General features: G+C 43.1%; 1 protein-coding gene across 2 annotated transcripts in view; it reads left to right on the top strand.

The window, feature by feature from the left end:
* The first annotated feature begins 1,244 nt into the window (after positions 1-1,244).
* Positions 1,245-14,871, top strand: part of POLA1 (DNA polymerase alpha 1, catalytic subunit) — a 2,474,741-nt gene continuing 2,461,114 nt past the window's right edge. For both annotated transcript variants that reach the window (XM_069637299.1, XM_069637300.1), the window contains exon 1: positions 1,245-1,485. In XM_069637299.1, coding sequence (XP_069493400.1) covers positions 1,443-1,485 — 43 coding nt within the window. In that variant the 5' untranslated portion in view covers positions 1,245-1,442. The remainder of the gene's footprint in view (positions 1,486-14,871) is intronic.

Here is a 14,871-nt window from a genome sequence, read left to right on the forward strand (position 1 = left end):
GCGCTAATACGCCTACCGTGTAATGAGGCCCATTGTATTAACATATTATCATTACAATTATTTTAATTACTATGCATAAATAAATACTAAGTGTCTGCAGCCCTATCTTTTCGTTGCTGCCTACTCACTGTTGGTATACAGTATACTGTTTTCTTGCATTGGATGCGGGCAATTTTTTCTCTGCAGCCATATCTTTTTCGCTGCTGCCTACTTACTGCTCTATCATGTCTGTATCACCGTACTCCCCCCTGTGCTTCCCTTCCTCCCCCTCTGCCCCCTTTTCATGTTCTGTGCTTTGCACATTACAAATCCTCTCATGACCTAGTCAAAATGTTTTGTTTGTTCTTCCCCGTACCCCCTTCCTTCACTTCCCCTCCTCCTCTCCCCTGCACCTACTGTAGCACCTGTACTTCCTAATGTTTCAAGACCTTTTAAGAACGTTTTTGTTTTTTGTTTTATACCTTCCTCATCCCTCCTTGTCTTGATGCGACTTGAAACCAATTTTGCTGTATACTGCATATTACAAATACCCAACATATAAATAAAAATAAATAAAAGAATGGATTTCTTTCATAGGAAGTGTGGGGTTACATGTTCAGCTTCATATTTGAATATATTTATTTTGGTCCAAACGTTTAGACACAGTCATATTTTACTATATCGTTTAAATCAGAATGTGTTCGCCTTTAATTGCGCATATTTAACTCGAGTGGCTCTGTTAGGTCACTCCTTTAATTACACAGGACACGCCTCTTTTAAAGCTTTATTAGTTACTTTGTATTTGAGGATGCACCAGACCCTTTTAAGCCCCGCCACCAAATATTACATCACGATGCATTGGAGCCACTTCGATTTCTTATTCCGCTCAAAGCACTGCTCAGCTTACTCTAAAAAGTCGAAAACACGCTGACTTTACTATTGCAACATGGCCGCTCCATTTATGCGTTAAAAGGTGCGCAAGAACAGGCAGAGACCTCGAAGGGCGCTGCCATCTTGGGATCAGGCAAACTGTCAGTCACTTCACTTCACTCTATCGCCAAAAGCTAGCGAAAACCCGCAAAATATCGAAAGGAATTCGCAATGCTTGTAACTTCCTAAATTATGACAAGAAAGCGTTAATGTAGTTAACTCTTATTTTTGCCTGATCTTAAAGTGGCCGTCACACGGGGAGATACAGCCCGTGGCCATGTGTGGCGTATACTAGCGCCCAACTTACTTGAGCCACGCCGGGACAAGAATGAATTATTGTAGACTGTTTAAGCAGACAGGGGGCGTGGTTAGTTAGTTTCTGCAGCTCGGTTTAGTGTCCATTGGCTGGGTGGAGCGCTGTCTGCTTCCGCTCCGGCTGCCGCGGGAGTTACACTGCTGTTAGTTTTTTGGCGCGTTTCAGAGAGGCATACACAGAGGTAGCAGCTGATCAGAGACAGTGGTTTGTGGGAACCATGGCACCAGTATCTAATGATGAACCCGAACCCAAGAGCAGCGGTGAGTGCGGTGGAAAAGCAGTGCTACTGTTGCCGCACTAACATGTGCGCTTGTATGCAACACTGACAGGACGTGTCAACACAATGCTTGCGCTGCATGTGCTGCTTAATAACCACCGCATGTATGGAGTTAGTCATGACTGTATCCGATACTCGTGAGCCGGGTTTCCCTCTTCTGTAGAGATGTGAGGTTGCTTTCTCAGCCTTTCATTCTTTCGGATTACACGAATAGCAAAGTTATCGTTTTTAGTATTTTGTTAAGCTTCATGGTATAACGTACATACTTTGCATTGTCGTTCAACGTTAGGAGCCCATGTCCACAAACGCTCAGTGTCCAAGTTACAAAACGTGTTCGTCCACTGTCGGGTTTCCCCCTAACGCGAATAACCACAGTTGAACGTGGTGGAACACAAGACTATGTACCTAGTATTTGTGTTTCTACAGGGGGTGGTCCAGTGCAGTGCTTTGGGCGTGGGTATAAACTACTGGATGTGCACAGCCTGAAAGTGCATTTGCTGTGACATGTTAAGCCTCTTGCTTTATACTGCAGCTGGGGGGATATGGGCATATGCAGTCGGAAAAAGCAGCGACACCCTTCCCAAAGCAGTGTTTAGAATGGCATCATTGACCTTATGTTGTTGCATGTATATGGACAATAAGAACGTTGTTTTAAAACGTAATGCTTTAAAAAAAAATGCACATACCTGATGGAAATCTCCATCCTTTTAGCAAAATAAACATGTGTTCTGCGCCTTTTTAAAAAAATATATATATATCCGTGTAGTCTACTTCAAAGAAGGAATATGATGCCATAATTTGCAATATAATATTGACACGACTATATGTAATACTACTGCGTTTTCTGACAGTAACATGCGAACCTCAGTCACCGTCAATGGGAATGCTGCTGCCGTTTGCTGATTACAAAGACTAACAACTTTTTTTTCGTGATGGATTTACAAATTAATGAGAAGCTGGGCTTTTCGCAGTACCTAGTTCTACACGTGTAAGAATACTAGCATAAGTGACTCAGGCATTGGTTCCAGCATAAGTCACTCCGGCATTGAGGAGAGATTGAAGCAGTAAGTCAAGTAAAAGACATAAATGACCACAAGAACAGTCAAGTTTCATATGTAAATCATGTTCCTCTACTGTGATGCTTCAATTAAAGATCGGGTGATCAAGACAAAGGATAAGCTGAGCATTTCAGTTAATTGGCAGCGATTTAGCTATGACGTTGGATGTTCTTACGTCAAAACTGGATGCCTTTCTATTGGTATGTTGTAATCTGGCGTAGGACCAATGCGAGATGAAAAACACTCTGGCAAGGGTGGTTGATGTTATATTGGGTTGCCGTGCTGACCTATTTCAACCCCAAATTGAGGAATTTGCGGGGCCGCAGTGCGCTAACTGGGTGGATAAGGCCTTGCCATATGGTCACAGCAATCTTCTTCGGTTGTGCTGCTGCAATGTTCTTCTGTTATGCCAGTGCAGGGCTTGAAACTGCTTGCTGCTGGAGCCACAGCCATTATGTTGCAGAATCCCGTAACAGTAACTGCAGAAACCGAGGCGCATGCTATAGCTGCACTTCGCAATTAACTATCAATGTTGAATAGCCCACATCAGGCGCGTAAAAGTAAGCAACGATTGAAGCATCAATCGAGGAATAAACTTATGTCAGCTGGCTTCTCTGTTCCACCTGCAGCGACTGAGTCTCACCCCACTGTCACAGCTGGGTATACTTTGGTTACCAGATACAAGGGCGATGGCACAACCAGGCAGGTTGCCCTACATGGACCAATAGATATAGATGGCTGTGCCCTCCCTCCATCGGTCTTCCATATTGTTAGGCAGAATCCTGTGCAGTTCCCTTGGGGAACACTGCAAAAAGACCACAGGTGTAAGCAGTAAACCCAATTGGTAGCAGTCTGCACCACCCAGGTTTACCTGGTAGCTGTGGCTGAGCAGTCCCTCTTCTCTCAAGAAGAGTAGGGCAGTATATAGAGTATACACAATAGGGCTAAAAACACAGTAGAGCACACAAACACTGACCAGAGCTTTGTATACAAATATATAATTATTTATTTAAAACACACTTTAGGCTATATACTAGCACTCTAAATCAAAAGCAAGTTAAAACACAGTCGGGTAAAGTATACACACCTCCCTTGATAACTATCAAGACAAGTCAGAGTTAAAACACCACGATTTGTTAAACAGATGTGAGCGCATAACCTGACGGCACTCCAATAGTTCAGTTACAGGGAGAGAAACAGGCAGAGCATAGAATTAAAACGGGTCCCAACACTTTTAGGAGTTCTCAGCAAGGGAATAAAGGCAGTAAATACTGTAGAACCAAAGTTCATAGGCCAGGCCCACTTTAAATGGAGCAAAGCAAAATGTGCCCAGGATCACACGGTTTAAAATGCACTAAAAGTCTTTGCAGAATGTTCAAAAGGGGTGGGGGTGATTCAAGAAGGTAAAGTTAGAAGGTCTGGGGCCAACCCAGTTGGTAAGCCAAGGATTTAAGGGTCACCTTGGGCAAACCGAAGAAAGGGAGGCCAGGCAGGACGCAGTACCTTAAACAGAGAGGAAGCTCCAGTGGTGGCAGTTGTTCCTTGCAGTGGTTGCAGTTTGTTGTTTAGACCAGGGGAAGAGAGGATCTTGTCGAGGAGGAAACGTGGCATCGTTACACTGCACAGGGATGAAACCAGCCGCGGAGTTCGTCGATAAAACGTGCGTTCCTTTTATTCGCAGTCAAAGTGGTGAAGTTTGGCTATCCGGCCGCCGGGGTGCTTGGCACGGGCGATTCGACCAAGAGACGTCGTTGGAAGGCGAAAGGGATGAACTGGTTGGCCCCACCAGCTCAGAGGAAAAAGATTCGTCCAGCAGAAGATCTTCTCTTGTCGCCGGGAAAGTGGTGAGGTAGTTGCAGCAGGGCTTCACCGGTGGTGTCGTCGTTGCAGATGGGTCAGCTTCTTCCCTCTCTCGATTTTTAGGTCTTGTGGTGACTTCTGAAGTTCCAGTCCCAAAGGCCCTGCTTTCATGCAGAAAAACCCCCATTCAACAGCCTAGCTGTCACTCAAACATGCTAAGTGGCTCACCACTGGCCCAATCGGAACAGAGTCCGACTTGAGTTGCTAAGGCAACGCAGTCCAGGGTGCCAATTCCCCTCCCCATCCATCCTGTGGAACCCAGAGTGGCACCATTTGGAGGGCTTCTGTGGAGAAGCCCGCCAAAAAGTTGAACAAAGGGCTCGACCTTGGTCAGAGTTACGGAGACGGACACAAACGCCATTTTAGAATAGACTTCTGGCAAAAAGACCCAACCGTTGATTTAATATTAAATAAATAAACCACCGGTATCTTTAACATTGCACCAAAAAGTGGTGCGTTTAAAATCAATGGGAAAATCCCATAGAGAATATTCCGGTGGAATATTTCGCGTGGTAACCACTGCCACCTGCCAGAAACTCGACAAGGGGGTCTGGATAGTGCCCCCTTGAAAACAGACACAGGGGCAATATAATTAAGCCCTTCCAGTACTTCCACAATATGATGGTTTGTACTGGTTCTGTTCACAATTTAGGACTAGTAAAGCCAATGGTGACTTTACATGCCCTGGGAGACAGTAGTCAGTCCCAGGGTATGGAGTCTTATGTTTGGGGGTCACTATGACACCCATGTGTTACTGCACTGAGGGTGCTGTGTAACACACACATAAACAATTGATGATACCCTATGGTGCAGAAAGAAAACCCCATAGCCCATAAGCACACAAAGAGTCAAAGACATACCTCAAATCATGCCTAAGAGTGGGAGGAAAAGAGTCTCAATCTTGGCAGCAGAAAAAAAGAAACCCCAAAAATCCAGCAAAGCGGCCGGGGGACTCACTAGGTTTGGGAAATTAGCCTTATTTATAACACATGTGCCAGCGCAGTACAATCAATCACTAATGACGAGAAGTCGGGATCAAATTTGGACCCTGTTTTGAGCGTCATTCTAGAACCTACTGCTAAGGCAATCCACCCAAAGCGACAGACACTTCTCTGCCTCCGACTAATTGTGCCAAATCGAACTTTTTACCTGCATCATGGAAATCCTTTCATAATGATTTTGATAATGTACCAAGTCTGGGGAAGCTAGTAAACCCCAAAGCAGAGAACCCTTTTTAAAACAGATAATTTTTGTTAGCTTTGTGTAAACATCTTCTAGGTCTCGTCTATCACAAGTGCTGACATTGTGCATGTTGAACTGCCCAATTGTTCTAGCGCCGCAAACTGGGTCCTAATTGAGCTTGCATCATCAGCAGTAACGAGCAGTAACCACTTTGTTATACTTGTACTCTAATGTATTGCAAAACATGGGATTTTGGCTATCGGCAGCCATAAGCAACCACCTGAGAAATATGTTGATGTAAAAGCCAGGGACCCTGTGCCCATTCCTTCACATGAGCATGAAAGCCAAATTATTATAGGATATTTCTTAATGATCTCATAAAAGTTTTGTATGCAATAAAAAACCATCTTCATGTAACATTTTAGCAAATACATTCAAAAAGAAATCCTTAGTCAACGAGATTCAAATACCAAATGTACAGTTTTTACACTTTTTTTACAATTTATTTGTTAGTCCATGTGGGATTGCCCAATGCGTTTTGAGAAAGATTCTCTTCTTCAGGGACTGTTGATGCATCCACATCTTCAAATCTAGTTAAAAAGCCAACCATTTTTAAATTGATCAATTTCTCTTACTAAATTATATCTCAAAGGTCTAATTATTTAGCTTTGCCCATTCATGCTTTCATGCAAATAGATACATTTAGGATATACTTGTTTGTACAGTTCTGCAGTGGTTCAATCATTGTACCACTAGAAATACTTAATCAAATTCAGTACTTGAAAGAAATAGTTATTGTGTGTGGCTGAACCTGCATTCAAACACTTTGTGGTACTTTGGACCACAATAAACAATTATATAGGAGAGAGTCAAAGTGAATAGAAAGGTCTTGGGAACTTTGTAACTGTGCTTGTCAATATCCTGGATTATAATAACTGATGTTAATTTGAAATGATTCTCTTGCTGTGTAGTAGAATTATGCATACGGCATCAGTTACCTATATTTTACCGCTCATTGAACACCTTTCTTAATACCTCTTACAATGATCAGGTTATCCCATCTAGACCACATCTAATTTTAGATACATAAGACCCCCTATCCTATCCAGACTGAAAGCACCACAACCTGTACAAAGAGTGTTTGAATGCAGGTTCAGCCACACACAATAACTATTTCTTTCAAGTACTGTACTTCTAGTGATACAACGATTGAACCACTGCAGAACTCTACAAATAAGTATATCCTAGATGGATCTATTTGCATGATTGGACAGACCTAAATAATTAATTAGACCTTTGAGATATACTTTAGTAATAGAACTTGATTAATTTAAAAATGTTAGTTTCTTTAACTAGATTTGAAGATTTGAATGTATTAACAGCCCCTGAAGAATCGAATCTTTCTCGAAACGCGTTGGGCAATCCCACATGGACTGACAAATTGTAAAAACTGTACATTTGTCATTTGAATCTCATTGACTAAGGAATGATTTTTGAATGCATTTAATAAAATATGTCGCATGAAGATTGTTTTCTATTGAATTCATATAAAACTTTTATGAGATCATTAAAACACATACTATAATAATTTGACTTTCATGGCCATTTTGATAGTGTGCAGGGAGTGGGAGTTCCAAAGGTTGTTCTTCTCCCCCACACTTAAAATGACTCTAAAGATCCTAATCAACCATAACAAGTGAATTTTAGCAACTTAAAGAAACGGGGAGGGCTTGGTGTTTCAATTTCTTTGCCCATTCCTTCACATTAAAACATTACCACTGATGCCTAGTTTGTCTTTCTTGGTAGGTGTGTCGTCCATTGTACACAGGATACGTGAGACCAGTATGAATAAACAATGAGCAGTTTGCACTATGGGCCAGGGGTTACTCTAATGGCTACCACTTCTCTTTAGAACACCCTGCTCTCATTTTATAAAAACATAAAAGCATGGGCTCCATACCCCAGGAAATATGCCCTGTCAGTGACTTCTAGTGCTAATGTGTGAGGCACCTTAGGTGGTTCTAGCATTCCAGGCCCCAAGTAACATCTTGTAAGGTCTCCCATGTTTCTAACATTGTGACAGTACCTTCAATCCCCTTGTTTGCACAACATGAAACGTTGCATTTGATGTCATGGAATATAGCCGGTCTCCAGAAACATCTGGAAGATCCGCTCTGGTTAGAATTGGTGTGGTCCATGACATAATAGCCCTGCAAGTAACTTGGTCCTTGGTGGCCCATGACTGGCAGGGTTTTGCAGTTTTCCATGTACCGTACGGTGACCAAACATCCCGGTTTTCCTGGGAGAGTCCGGGGAAATCACCCTCTGTCCTGTTAAAAGCATTTGTTTACTACTTTTTTGACTTGTAGGCCTCCAACTCTTTATAGGTCACTATTGAAGGAATGTCTTGTTTAATTTTGTGGGTGTTTGATCAATAAAGCCAGAAGTTAGGAGATCTGAACCCGGCACGGTGCACAGGTCTCGTCAGAAACTGTAACCTCTCTATAGTGGTGAGGACAAATCCCCCTGATTTAATTTGCTTTGCTTGAGTGTGGTCCTCGTTGCTTTTAAGTGACCATCATAAGGGGCGTTGAACCTTATTTTATCCTTCTTACTCAGAGTACTTTGGAGAAGCATCCTCCCTCTCCTTTTCAGTCAAGCAACACTTCACCATGTTGCCACTGACAGTAGATTCGATCCCCCAGAGCAGTGCACAGTCGATTCTAGGGCCCATAAATGTAAGCATTCACCCAGCAGAGGTTTGAAGCATTTTTTAAATACTAGCGTATTAAGTACACGTGTGATGGAGGCTCACAATGCAAGAGACCTACAATATTTAGTTAATTGGAGTTTTGTGTAGTGCCATACCGAGCATCCTGCCGGATTTGAACCCATCATGCTGGTTGAGAGCCTAGTTAGGACCTAATTCACAGACGTTTTCCAATGGGGTTTTGACATTATAAAACGAATCTGTTAATCGGGCCTGTAATTTTTAGCCATATAACGCTGGCAATGCGTTTCCAGTGAAAGCTAGCGCTACCGGTTTTCTGTAGCACTGACCAGCCAGTATTGTAGGAAGTGGGCACTGCTATTGTCCATGGTACTAACTTGGCCTATACAGGGAAGTTCGCTCCAGAATCCATTGTGCTGTGCATGGGACCAGTGATGCTGGGCGTGTGCTTCGTTTATGACGCAGCTTGCTAGTGTTATACCATCGCCACATGTGCCACCTGCAGAGTGTAAAACCGGAGGTCACCTAATCCTAGCACAGAAGGAAACTGCTAGAGATTCTGGAGGCAGAAGGCACCAGTGTATGTGATACAGAGGTGTAACTTTACATTGGCCTGGGTGTATTTATCAATTTTGTTTGTATAGGAAGGGGGGGGTAGCTTTTGATGGACAGATCTTCTCTGTGTAGTGTTATGTGAAGTGTTATGCATCATCGTTTGGCTACTTCAAAGCGCTTGTTGGCCTCGCGGATGTTATTGAGGTAGAACTTTTGGCCATCATATTGATAATCTTTCCTGATCTTAGCATCTGATGGTTTTAATTCGGTTGGGTACAGAAGCAACCAGTAGTGTTTTCCAATTGGTGAAGGCCCTGTCCCTCTGCAGTGGATGTGAGGAAGCGTTCCTTATGTAACACCAAAATATGTGGTCCTCTAATAACTATAGGCGGTAAGCATGAAACCTTATATAGACGGAGAGACACCTCTACGTACATATTGTCATGTTAACAAAATGAATTTTATTATTATGGTAGAAGTTGTGAGGCACACAACGAAAAACCGAACCCTGTAATAGTCCCCGAGCAAGCCTCTCAGAGAGTCTGTCACAGCCGCTGACTGAATGCACTGTGATTTATGTTATAAAAATGGGTGGAAAGGATTAAGAGAATGGGAGCTGGGGGAGGCGGGGCTTAATTCATGCACTACTCTTCTGGAGTTGAGCGGACAGGTTACTGCATTTAAATGTGTACCTTGTTCGAAATTGCTGCGAGCTGACCGTTACCAGGAGCTTCTTTTTGCTCCTCTGGCCAATTCGTGCCTTACAGACACGAACGTGATATTAACTTTGGGAGTGTTAGAATGTAAATAAATAAGTAGGACACACCAAGGTCACTTTTAAATATAATGGATCACACATAATTGGCACAGTGTGCATCACACGTGAAAGTTAGATCGGCAGTGCGCTGTGTACTTGTTCCCGAGCGGTAGCTCCTGCTTACTGGCTGATGCCCTTCACCTAGGCGCTGGTTTTGGTTTCGAATCTTAATTTTGAACCCTGTAAAGATGTAAACGTTGGCCAATTTGAACATTGTTCGTTCCAATGTGTAGGGGAAAACTGCTCAAGCCAGGGCCTCCACCTCTGACATTGATGCTAATGGAAAATTCCAAGGTGACTGGTGAGGTTTTTCTATGGGGAGAAGGAGTTGTACGTTGGTGGCTGAAGAAGGCAGAACTGACTGCCGGGGAGAGTGTGGCCATGGCGAAACTCTGGCTGGATGTTTCTCCTTGACCTCCTTACTAACTGTGGTCCCAGCTACTCGAGGTACTGGTTCCTCGGAGTGCCAGACAATTACTGGGATTTATTAAATTCATTCTGTTTGATACTGTCGCCCGCTGGTGCAGAATCTGTGTGGGTAAGGAAGACTGCAATCAAGCAAGCCACCGCAGGGGCAGGTTTGAGCTGCTGTATAGTCTGGGGACACCAGATCACGTGTCCACAGTTTTGAAGGTGGTGCAGTCACCCAAGAGCACTTGACAAGTAGGATGAATTGGTATTGTTGGAACCGAAATGCAATTTATTATAAGCGCTGGAAGAGTTTTTCTAGCCAGCGGTAGTCCCTGCAGGCTGCTGCTGTGAGCCCTTTTTATTTTTGGGCATATAACTCATGGCCACCTCCCCCGGTCTAGGAGCACAGACTTTCAAACCTAGCCGTATCCTCGAGGAAAGGGGGTTGTTTGAGCTATCAATACCCACTGCCAAATTAATGGGAACTAGTACATAGTTGCTTCTCATTATGCTTCTTTTCTTCATGGATCATGAATTGGATGAAAGTGGAAATTAAAAACAATGCATCACCACCATTCTATGTAAGTGTTTTGCACAAGGGTTACCCGGGGAGCCCAAATCACTTCCAGGTGGAGGCACCCCAAATGTAAATCCTGGGGTTTCCGATGCATCAAAGGATTCGGGTAGTATGCTATATTTGGTGACCATGGGCCCTTTCCTGTGCAGGTGCAGCGCCATCTGCCACCCCTCTACACATTTTTCACACGCACTTAACAACTCGCCTACTTTTCAGTCTGCCCAATAAACTGGTGGTCTTTGCTTCTGTTTATTGCTGGCATTGCCTTTGCTGTTACATTGTACCATTCTTATTCTCTGTGCAGCGCGAACGCTATATATAAATAACAAAATACTATTGCATGTCCCTCTGGTCATTCAGGGACCATATGCTCTGGGGTAGCCAAAAGAGAGGAAAGAGGTTTTATTTGTGTACACGTTCTCTCTGCTAAAGCTGTTGTAAATGCAGAACTCTAGTCACCAGACTGCATAGAGGGAGAATCTGGACTGAATCAGTTGCTCAAGTGTGACATTATACAATCGGATCTTTAATCTACATTGGCAGGTAATGGTGCAGAGCACAATTAAATCTTGGTATGTACAAAACACTTTTATAACCCAATATACCTAATTGCCCCTCAAAATGCACTTACAAAGTATTTCCTTTTCCTTCCTTTTACAAATTAATCATTACTCAATCAACCCTGACTTTTGGGGGCAGATGGGAAGGGATTTGTCTTTTATGTTCTAATGGCCCATCAGTTTTTATCAAAACGAGCTTGGGCACGTTTCAGAGATGTTTACATTTTTTCAGAAGGGCCACAGAATATGAGCATGGTCTCGTGATCATTAACAATAAATTGCTGCCTGCTGGGCAGCACTTGACTGGGACGAAAGCTCTTAATCATTTGAGTAAAAATGAAAAGATCATCGTAGGCATGATCAATCTGGCCCAAAGCACATCTTCCAGGGCAGGATCCCCTTCATCTGACACCAGGGTAAAACGAGGGACTGGGTTACACATTATCAGTGAATTTCTTTAGGAAAAGACGTGTTAAATAACTAATTCCTGCAACCGGCGTCAAGATGCTCTACATTTTTCACAAGGAAGAAAGGGTTGCCAAAGTAGGCGTTGTGGTGGTCCAAAGGGCACCTTTCATTGAGAACCGATGGCCCTTGGAACACCTTTATCCCCTCCCTCCCTTGGTGATTGTACCTATGTTCTCTAAGTAAGTAGGGAGACTTCAGTGGAGCTGTCCGTAAACACTTCTTGATGCAACACAATGACCAGTTCTTGCGATTTCATGTAGCACTTTGCAAATGGATTGAAGCAGAGGTAGCTGAGAGATTTGCTCAGGCACAACATTTTAGAGAATTGGGTAAATTGGCTTTGGAACCAAGGACTCCTGCTAAAAAATGTTTTAAAAAATGTAATCTGCTACAGTTAGCAAAACAAAAGGGGTGATGGCTGGAAGGTTCAGGATTAATTTTAACCTCTGACCTTACTCTGGGCAATCATACAGACTATGGTCATTAGTCTGCCAAGTCATTACAAAAGGGGAAAGACCATATGCAAATCGGGCTTGCTCCCATCCCAAAAGGGGCAGTCCAGCCTGAATTGCTTGGTCACTGCGACCGCCTGCTCTGGCAAATTAGAAATGTGTAAAACGCGGTACTAGCCCTTTCACCCAGTTGTGAAATATTTGTCACTACTTGTTCTCTATTCTATAAAGTTTTTATATTGCGCCAACACACCTGTGGGGGCCTCGGGGCACCCACAAGAGACACAAACATAGAAGCATCATCTAAATATCACGGAGCATCAATCCACCCCTTTATCAAAGAGAAATGTTTTAGACTTCTTTGAATTATGCCACTGATGAAATTGATCTTGGAGGACGAGAGTAGGTGCCTGTGAATCAAAACTTGAACCTCCACATTTTCTTCTAAGAAAAAAGAGGTTGAGTCAAGAGATCATCTTTATATGACCGCAAAGTGCGTCTGGTGGGCATTTTCTTCATCCGGGAACAGTGATATGAAGGGGCATCACCAGTTAGACATTTGTATACCATTCTAGATCCCTTAAAATGTATTGCCTGGTTGACCGGGAGCAATGCAGTTTCTGGCGCGCCATGGATACATGGGACCGTCGATCCACTACACAGACCACACAAACCGCTCCATTTTGAGTCAGCTCCAGCTTTTTTATGTTTGCCTGGGAAGTCCCTACCAAGAGACTTACAATAATCCAATTTTGTATTCATAGTGGCTGCTGCAATCAAGGCCCTGTTTCTTTCAGAGGGGTAAGGGCGAATTTGCCATAAAAAGTGTAATATAAGAACAAGAGGAGCTCGGGTGAGATGCATGTTTCTTGAAAGTTAACTGGGAGTTAACAACAACATGCACTTAAGCGGAGTGCCTTTTAGTTCATGCAGAATAACTCTTGAATTCGATTTGGGCAGTAATAATGCGCTCGTTCAATTTAATCTCTTTTGCTTTAACAATGGTCACCTTTAAAGCTTTTAGCTGCATCCTTATAGGCCCTCAAAGTAGTCAGAAGGGTCACTCTCCAGCTGCGTTCAGCCATTCGTTTAACTTTCCTAGCTGCAGAAACTTCTGATGTAAACCGTTGATTTTTTTTTTTAATAAACTGGCACCTAATGGCCAGAGTATTAAAGGCGGCATCGTTGGTGATGGTGTGAAAATGAACAAAACGATCATCAAAAGGATTATTTCCTTAAAACCGAATAACTGAGGGATGACCAGTAATTCTGAATTCGTCACGTGTAACTTGCTGAGTACTCCGCGATAAGGCTGGTTTCTTTGCATATGCACAAAGAGCTATCAATACTACGGAGACATGATGGGACTTTTAGGTGTAAACGCAACCAGATAAAACGTTTTGTAAGCGAAAGGACTTTTTTTTTTTTTTGGGTCACATTCCAATCCAAAATGTTCCTCGTACTATGTGTAGCTGTCTTTACATGATGTTTAAACCCAAGAACCTCAAGAATGTTTATCAATGAGGGGGCAACTTGATCATGTATCACAAAAAGCGACATAGGTTTAGAGGCAGCCCAAGACAGTCTATTGCTTCCTCAAAATTCACAGTTAACATGGGAGGTCTGTATGGTAAGAGAATACTCAGTGTAGTTGTGGCGCTCAAAATCAATTTGACTACCATAGATTCACAGTGCTCCAAATCTGGGGTGTCTGACTTAAATATATTCAGGTGTTCTCTGTAAATCATTCCCTCACCACCACCTAATTTTACGTTTTTATCCAACGCGATCAAAATGTAAAATATTACTAATATGTAGGAATACCTCCCGAAGCCAGATTTCTGTGATGGTAAAAAAATCAGCATTTGAGTTAAGTATAAAATCGGACAATTCAGCAGCACGGCTAATGTAATGTTATAACATGTATATAGCGCAAAAGCCCTAGGGCGCCCATGCGCTCACTTGCAGACAAGGAACTAACAAAACTGGTGGCAGCTGCATGTGTTACTGTTTTTAAGGACTGACTCCTGATAGATAAAGACTCATTTTCCACATGTGTGTTTTGCTTTTTTGCTATTCTGCAAGCTAGGGAACAGCCAGCAGTCTGACCTCGTCCAATGAGTGGGCTTGCAGAGTGTTTAGACTTGGAGACGGGACTTGAAAAATTCACAGCATGCCATTTTTCGAGAATCCGAGTGATTTGTCAGCGGCTGAAGTACTGCGGGCAAATCGTTTGCATGAGAAAGGTGCGAACTACCAAAGGTTCGCACCTCTCTCATGCGAACACACATACATTCTCACGCACACAACACACCCATAACACACACCCCCCACCGACACCCCCAAATAAACAAACCCCACTTACCTTCATCTTCACGCTGGTTCCCTGCAGCGCCAGTTCCCTTTCACTTTCGCCATCGGGAACTGGCGCTGCAGGGTCCTTTTTTTTTTTTTTTTTTTTACATTTTTTTAATTTTTTTTTTTTTTAAACGGAAGGCTGCGGTGGTGTCACACGCAAACCCTGCTCACTATACCATGAAGTATAGTGAGCGGGGCGATGCGGGGGACACCCCAGCAGCCCCCTTTTTTTTTTCTTTTTTTTTTTCTTTCAATGCTACCACCAAAGGTTCGAACTTTTGGTGTTCGAACCTTTGGTGGTAGCATTTTTAGAACTTTTGGTCAACGCGACCCCTTTTTT

Source organism: Ambystoma mexicanum, chromosome 7p (genome assembly GCF_040938575.1).
Source record: "Ambystoma mexicanum isolate Mex_15411 chromosome 7p, UKY_AmexF1_1, whole genome shotgun sequence".
NCBI classification, from domain to species: Eukaryota; Metazoa; Chordata; class Amphibia; order Caudata; family Ambystomatidae; genus Ambystoma; species Ambystoma mexicanum.